This window comes from Elephas maximus, chromosome 13 (genome assembly GCF_024166365.1).
Source record: "Elephas maximus indicus isolate mEleMax1 chromosome 13, mEleMax1 primary haplotype, whole genome shotgun sequence".
NCBI classification, from domain to species: domain Eukaryota; kingdom Metazoa; phylum Chordata; class Mammalia; order Proboscidea; family Elephantidae; genus Elephas; species Elephas maximus.
This window is the reverse complement of record NC_064831.1, coordinates 47,798,950-47,807,368: the sequence shown is the minus strand read 5'-3', so window position 1 is coordinate 47,807,368 and position 8,419 is coordinate 47,798,950. Positions and strand designations below refer to the sequence as shown.

General features: G+C 45.3%; 1 protein-coding gene across 3 annotated transcripts in view; it reads right to left on the bottom strand.

The window, feature by feature from the left end:
* Positions 1 to 1,494: 1,494 nt before the first annotated feature.
* Positions 1,495 to 8,419, bottom strand: part of MYZAP (myocardial zonula adherens protein) — a 93,323-nt gene continuing 86,398 nt past the window's right edge. The window contains exon 12 of one of the 3 annotated variants that reach the window (XM_049905328.1): positions 1,495 to 4,050. In XM_049905328.1, the coding sequence (XP_049761285.1) occupies positions 3,954 to 4,050 (97 nt within the window). In that variant the 3' untranslated portion in view covers positions 1,495 to 3,953. The remainder of the gene's footprint in view (positions 4,051 to 8,419) is intronic. The other 2 variants (XM_049905327.1, XM_049905326.1) reach the window with 2 other exon arrangements.

Sequence of the window (8,419 nt, the reverse complement as noted above, 5' to 3'; positions counted from 1 at the left end):
TGCAAGATAAAAGGTGGTGCAGGGCACATCCCAGGGAAACTCCCTTTACCTTGAATCAGGGAGGTGACCTGAGCAAGGGTTGAAGTAGCGAAAATGCATTTTCTTAAGTGTTTTAATATTAGAGAGAATATATTTTCTCATTTGTTTTAGTATAGCTATATAAGCTGTGATTAATCTCCAGTCCTTGGAAAATAGTGCAGGCTGTGTTCAAAATATAGCTGAGCAGCCTGTTCCTCTCTTAAACATAACAAACACCCTCATACCTTACAACATGTTTCCCCCTATTCAAAACAGGTGACTGAGAGCTTGACGTGACTAACGCCATAAGGATGCTCTAAGTAATCTCTAAACATTTTTTAATTGCACCAGCTGCACCAGTTTCTTCCAAAGGGGTGCGGAGCTATCTCAGCTCCTGTGGCCTTGGTCTGTCTTCTTTTTTGTTCTCTTTAGAAATGGCCTTCAGCCTGCGAAACTGACAGGAAGGCTCTCTGGCATTTTTAATCTGCAACTTTCTCTCTTGCTCCCTATCTCAGCCACGGTGGACTTGGCAAAACAGTTCCACTAGCCGAGAGATTCTTATGTGAGTTTTTCAGCCTGTTACAAATATACTGATTAGAGTCCGGATACCTGATATGCATACCTTTAGTTTAATAAAGAGTTTTTTCATAGTTGTTTTGTGACATATAAGACCATCTGCAGACTACGTGCTCAAAACATTAGGTAACCCTGATCTTCCCCATATAAAACCCTCCCATCAACCCTTTAGGGTAGACAGAATTTAGCAGAAATTTTAACCCCCTCTGTCTCTTGAATACCGGCATTCAATAAAAAATAAAAAAATAAAGCCCTCTTAATGCTTGCCTCCTCCTGTCTCAATATTGGCTTTGCGGCAGGCGGCTCGAACCCATGATTTGCAGTAACAGGATGGTGTTACAATCCCACCCTAACCCTCTCAGCATAAAATTACAATCAGAAAATGGAGGACAACCACACATGGCCTAACCAAGCTGATACACACATTTGGGCAGGGGAGGGGGCGGGGGGGACATAATTCAATTCATGACAGCAGCCAAGAGCATTAACTGCTCACACCACCTCGGGACTTCCATAATGATAAGTAACTTTTATTAAGTGCTTACAATGTGCCAAGCCCTATTCTAAGACCTTTGCATGTATTAAGTCATTTAATCTTCACACAACTTCCATTAGGAAAGAATGGTCACTTTCCCATTTTATAGCAGCTCAGAGAGGTTCCGTGACATGCCCAAGGCACACACTAGTGAGCAGCAGAGAGCCGGGAATGAGCTCAGGCAGCTGGACTTCTTGGTATAGGGTCACATTTGTTTAACAAACAAAACAAAATAAACAGTATAAGGGTGTGTGTGTGGTGTGTTTAAAAAGTCTAAAAGGATTGAAATGAAAATATGAATTGAGGCATTATTCTAAAGTATTTTTATTTTGGTATAAAAAAAACTTTAAATTCACTGCCTTTTAAAAAATTATTTCTGTGAGATAAATGTACTATGTAATACTAAAGCTCCTTCCCCCAGTTCTGCATAACTCCCAGGCTCATGAAGTGGTCGATGAAAGTAACTCTTTCAAAGAGAGGGTTGGGGATCACTGTTAACTTTGACAAGGATCTCAAAGGATCATCTCTCAGTTTCTTCAGTCTGTACTGTCTAGGAATTCTCTAAACAGCCTTTCTGAATAGTTCAAATACTTTTTAGAATTCTTCTGCACGTGTTTAAGAAATACTGAAGAAACGCAAAGGGCCCAGACACAGACCACCTACCCTTAATGCTGTGGAGTGGCCCCTGGCCTTCTTTGAATTTAAAGTTACTCGCTAAATTTTTCTTTTGTCTTTTTCTTGCTTGTTTTAAGAAAGAAAGGAGGGGACATGGAAGTGTTTGCAAAGAAATTTTCACTTCTGCCTTGGTCTTGTTAAAATGACATGTTTAAGCCATTGTGTTTCATTTAGAAACTGCTTCTGTTACCCAAAGCAGGTCCTGCCTGGTGCAGCTTCTGGTCAATAAAGACACACGGAGGTGAGGAGGGAGGAAGAGACTTTATTGCAAGCACCCCGGCAGGGAGCAAGGAGGTGTACATCTCAAATCAAGCTCCCTGAACAAAGGGAGGCAGGACCTTTTATGCCGTCTTTCACAAGGCAGTTCATACAAACATTATGGACTACATAGGTTATCACAGCGCGTGCAGGCGCAGTGAGACAAATTGCATTTTTTCTGTGGCACAGAGGGTAGTTAAACTGGGTTGGACTGGCTGGAGCCACACCCAGGGCTTTGAGGACAATGGCCAGGAAGGGGTAGCTTGGTCTGAGCAGCTCCCAATTGAGCCACACCCAGTGCTGTCACTTGATGCTTTGTTTGATAACAACTAAGCAATCCTGGCTATCACTTCCAGATCAGCTTGTCCAGGGCCTGGGGGGTTCCCAAGACCCTCTACCACTCTCAGAGTCCAGAGACCCTATCCCCGGGTCCCCAGACCTGCCTTCTCCCTAAACACTTCTCCTTGGTGATTTCCACAGGATGAGGCTTTCTCATGGCTAGAACACGTCCATTACAGAGGGGAACCTGGAGGGAACAGTACTTTAACACAAACCTAGAGAATGACAGGAATTGCTGCCTAGGTGCCTGGCACCGTTCAAGTTGCTCTCTGCGAATTATCTCATCTGGTAATCACAACAGCATATCTCGTAGGTGTGACTGACCCCAAGCTTTTAGAGGATGAAACTGATACTCAGAGAGGGTTGATTACTTACCCAAGCTTCAACAGGGAGGAATTAAATGCAAATTCGGCTCCTCATTATACTATGCATTGTCCTCATTATCCTGACTCACAGTGATTTATCCAACTTCATTTCTTTGATGTTTGTTTGTTGATTGATTGATGGACTGATTGGGGTTGGGGAGAATAAGCAGCGGGGATTTGGGGCACAAGGGAGAGAGAATTTAAGAAGGAAAAACAATTTTGCATTTTGAAACCATGAAAGTCTCTCACTCTTTGCAGAAGGTGGGTTAACTAGATACATTTCAGGGATTAAATACACACACACACATTCACTATACTATCTTTTGGTTTATAAGCACTGCCACGGGTGACTCTCATTCCAGACCTGATTCTGCTCTCTACCCTGTCAACACGGTCATGGATGAAACACAGGGACAACATCAACAGAACAAAATACACGGCATTTATTAAATATGTGTGACGGGCTATGTCCGCAGGGTAGAGCGTGCATGAAGAGATACTCACTTAACAAAAATACCAGCTGATACTGAAAACATCAAACGACTGACGTTCCCACAGCATAAGGCACAAATTAAAACCAAGGGATAGCGTGTCAGAACGAAGCATGGAGCTTTCTGACCCTGGCAAGGACCGTCCCTACCCGTGGCTGCATAAACCCTGCACAGATCCTCGGGACCCAGAGCGCAGAGCACCTGCGTGTTGGGAGCCCTTCCCATCCAGGCTCACGCTTCCACTGGTGCTGGTGCTGCCTGTGGACAGACTTCTTTGAACCAGAGAAACACCGCCTCTGATACTTGTACAGATGAACAAAGCCTTCACACTGTAACAAACCATCCTGACAGGGATTTCAAATTAATCCCCTTTTTCCTCCCAACCAAAGTCTAGTAAAACAGAAAATAAATGGTGAGGAAATTCTTCTGACAGAATTTCAGGGTCTACATGGGAAACACATGGCCATGTAGTACAGCAGGGTGCTGGCTAAGCGTTGGAGATGCAGCCTCCAATACCTCTTTCTCCTTCCTCCCCCTCCCCTTCACGTTCCTCATGTCTTGGGAGTGGATTAGAACCTCAGAAAGTTCCACTCTGGCTTAAACTGTATATGTGAGGAAGCGAGTCACTCCTTCCAGACTTCAAGACTCTGAGTTGAGGGTCTGTGTCCACCGGTGAGAAGAGCACTTAGCAGGGGTCTAGGTCAGGGTTTTCTTCATGGTTAACTCCAGGACTCTGGTGTACGGGGTGTAGTTCCTAGAAGGCATGGCGATGCCACGGGTCCCGCCTGGCTGGCTGAGAAACAAGAAAAGATGGGTCAGGAAGATGAAACAAAACTCTCCACAGTCTAGGAAATGGTTTTTCAACACTTAAAAATAAAAAGACTGTAATAACACATTTTAATATTTCATTTCACCATTACTAAGGAACCACCGAGACCAGGGTTCCATTTCTGGCCAACGCACCTCATGCACAGCCATCACCCGTTTGTCAGTGGAGGCTTGGGTGTTGCTATGATGCCTAGCAGGTTTCAGAGGAGCTGACAAACTAGGAAGAAAGGCCTGGCCATCTAATTCCAAAAACCAGCCAGTGAACGCCCTACGGATCACAATGCCCTATGGATCACAACGCTCTGACCCACAATCAGTTATGCTGTGGGTAGCATTTCACTCTGTTGTGAATGGGTTGCCATGAGTCAGGGGCCTACTCGATGGCAGTTAACAACAACAATGACAAAGGAACCATTACTTTAGCAACTTTTAAAAGGTTGTGCTGGGCATCGATGACTCAGAAAAGTATACAACTGCATTCAAGGGACACAGGGATAATTTTAACAAGATGTGTTCGGTGCCATGACAGAGACATGCAGAACTGTGCCAGAGATCTCTGTTTGTCCACCCACATCCAGTTTCCCCCTTCGCCCTGCTCTGTGCCTGGGAAGCTGACCTGGAAGTTCTGCCTCACAGCCTCCTTTGCCCTTCAGCTTCCAGTTGGTTCTGACTAGCTGGGAGAGGCCAGCGAGAGAGCTTGGGAAGACAGAGAGGTCGGGATCTTTATTCCCTCCCATCCCGGCTGCAGTTTGATTGTTGTTGTCGAGTGGCTTTGAGTTGATTTTCGACTTATAGTGACACCATGTGACAGAGCAGAACTGCCCCATAGGATTTTCTAGGCTGCTATGAGTTGGAATCAACTCAACAGCAATGGGTTTGGTTTATTTATTTATTTTTGGTTAATCTTTACAGGAGCAGATCAGCAGGGAGCCACTGGGTAGGTTCGAACTGCCGACCTTTCGGTTACCAGCCAAGTACTTAACCCCTGCGCCACTGGGTTCCTCTGCAGCTTTGTAGTTGGCTGCATTCCTCTACCAGAGGCCACAGCTCCCATGGGGCAGTCCTTTCCCCTGGCTCTCATCTACTGCTTTCTCCCAGAATCTTCAGGCCTAGGGTGTAACAGCTTCCCCTGTGGCTAGCTCAGGGTGTGCCTCCATCCCTCGCTTATTTCCCTTACAGCTGCTCGGGCCTTTGTAGACAGTCCCTTCATTTAACTCTCTTCAATCTTCCCTCTCTGCCAGGACCCTGAGCAACACAAGAGTGAACATATTATGGGCAAACTAAGAGCAGAACAGTTTAGCATCACGGGAGGACATCGGGATATCCACAAAGTGTAGGGGGGGTGGACCTTGAAGTACACCAAGGCTTTCATTAACTGAGCAAGGAAGAGATGGGGATTCCGGGCAGATGGAGCAGTTAAGTACAAAGGCAAGGATGAATGATGACACCTGCCCTGGGTGTGGACATGGTTAGTGTGGCTGCAGCCAAGAGTTCATGATGGAAAGTGGAAGACAAGGCAAGCAAGATAGGTTGGAGCCCAGGGGAGAAGGTCCCCGTGTGCCTTGCTAAGGAGTTCAGAAGGGGATGCTGTTATTCTTAGGTGCCGCTTAATAGATTCTGACTCATAGCGATCCCACGTGACAAAGTAGAACTGCCCCATAAGGTTTTCTTGGCTGAAACTTTACAGAAGCAGATTGCAATGTCTTTCTCTGGAGGAGCTGGTGGGTAGGTTTGAACCGCCATGCCAGCCCTTCCATTGGGAGCCAAGCACTTAACCGTTGTGCCACCCAGGGCTCCTTTCAGAAGGAGATAGGGAAACACTAAAGGTTTTTAGGGAAAGACAAGATATTTCTATTTTAGTAAGAATCCTCCGGCTCACTGCAAAGTGGTTAGCCTGGAGGCAGGAAGGTTAGAAACTCCTGTTATTTAAGAGGAGAGAGACAATGAGAACTTGAATTACAGCAGCAGCACTGGAGGTGAAGTAGAGGGAAAGGTTGGGAAGATATCTGAGAGATAGAAAGAACAGGATTTGGTGGCTAAGACAGACAAATAAATTCCATTTCCTTTTCCTTCTGGGCATATAACTAGACTATATTTTCCAGCCTCCCTTGCAATTAGGTGGGCCATGTGACTAAGTGAGCAGAAATGTTTTACAGGACTTCTGTGTGTAACCTGTAAAAAGCCTCCCACATAACCCTCCATACTCTCTCTCTTCCCTTGAATACAGACAATACAGTAGAGGAATCAGGAGGACTCCAAAGCCCAGGCAGAGTCACTAGTTGGAAGAATCCTGGGTTCCTGAATGACCGTGTGGAGCAAAGCCCATGCCAACCTGCCCAGAACTGTGACATGACAGAAGCCAGTCTCTACTGTGCTAAGCCACTGAGATTTGCGGGTTCTTTGTTACATCGTGTATCCTGGCCAATGCACCAGTGTGTGAGCAATAAGAGTGAACTCTTTCTGTGTTGGCATCTCCTGTCTGGAGGGGGGATGGGAGGATAGAGAGAGTTGGAAGCTGGCAAAATTATCACGAAAGGAGAGACTGGAAGGGCTGACTCATTAGGGGGAGAGCAAGTGGGAGAACAGAGTAAGGTGTATATAAACTTATACGTGACAGTCTGACTTGATTTGTAAACGTTCACTTGAAGCTCAATAAAAGTTAATAAAAAAAAAAAAAGAGTGAACTCTTTCCTCTAACTTCCCACGTGGATCATTCGCAAAGTGGTATGAAGCCTACCTCCTTAACAACTGTTTTGCAGCCTCTCTTTTCTACTCCCTCAGCCACAGCCCTGGTTCGAGCTATCAAAATCTAGCTTTGAATTTTGGAATAGTGTCCCATATGGTCTCCCTGCCTTTGGTGTTGGCAAAGCTTTCCTTCTACCCAAATCCTATCCATTTTGCTGTCAATGATATGTTCCTAAAAAGACAATTGGTGCATATTACTGTTCTTAAAACCCTTCCAACTCTCCCCATTGCTTCCGGGCAGAGCCCGAACTCCTCGGCATGGCCTAAGGGCCCGCCACCATCTCCTCGGTCTCTCCTGTCTGGATTTGCTGAGCAGCATACAGTTCCCATAATTTACCACAGTGCTTCACATCTCTCTACCTTTTTTGTGCTGTCCCTTCTGCCTTGGATGTGTCCCTAATCAAACGGATCTCGGGAATTCCTGACTAAATTTCAAGACTCGAACCAAACATTCACTTCCTCTATGACATTTCCCCTGGTCTATCCTCTTGCCCCATCGCATGCCCATTCTCACCCGGTGATAGAAATGATCAGTCCTTTCTTTAAGCTCTCACAGCTTCCTTGAAGAGTGGTGCTCAATCCTGTGCTTCCATCAGGTTCATCTACACTCACCTTTCCCATCAGTAACACCTCCCATTGCCCTGCAGCGATTTCATCTAAAGCATGGAGAGGAGACGCCTTCTTAGAAGCATGGGGAGAATTTTACACCTCACGTGTCTCCCTCCAAGAGATTCAATATGTCTTCCTTCCCACCCCAACCGTCCACCTTGAAAATGACTGTTACCAGGCTTCTAACATACCCCTGGAAGCATCTTACTGCACGCGTGGGTCTGCTAATTTGTCTCCTCCGCTAGGCATGATTTCTGTAAGGGTGAAACCACTCATCATTCACCGTCATGACCCCAGCTGTTCACACGGCCCAGGCACTGAGCTATCACTCCACAAATGGATGACAAAGGAAACCAGGGCATGAGGGAGTTTCAAGGAGTGAGTGGTCATAGTGTCAACTGCCACAGAGAAGAATCTATAGGAACTATTGATCGGGGTCCTCGGTGACTTAACCAGGCAGTTCAGTGGAGGGCCAGGGGCAGAAGCCAGATGGCAATTTGTGCCCACCACTGGGGAATCTCCAAAGAACAGAAATGATCGCCAGTGACAATATCCTAAAAGTATAACAAGTGTAGATACATTTATAAAGGTCGACCTTCTGGGCTTCAAAAATAGGCTCTCATATCCTTCTAGGAGAGGGAGTGGGATATTTTATTTAGTAAACCACCAGAAACAACAGGATTTTGAGAACACAGGGCACTTCAACTATAGGACTGAAATTCAACCATTTTCTTTAACATATTCAGGCTACTGTTATTTTTTTTTTTTTTTAATCCATAAAGGGGCAGTTCCCCTGGGAGAAACAATAGTAGAATAAGCAAATGAAACTTTGATGAAAAGCAACTGTGTTCTCTACAACAGAAATATGTGAACACACACACATTTTTAAAAATACTTACTATGTACCAGGTGCTTATGACCAAGAGGAATATTTTTCATTAAATTGTACCTAAAACCAAAAAACTCGTTGCTGTGAAGTT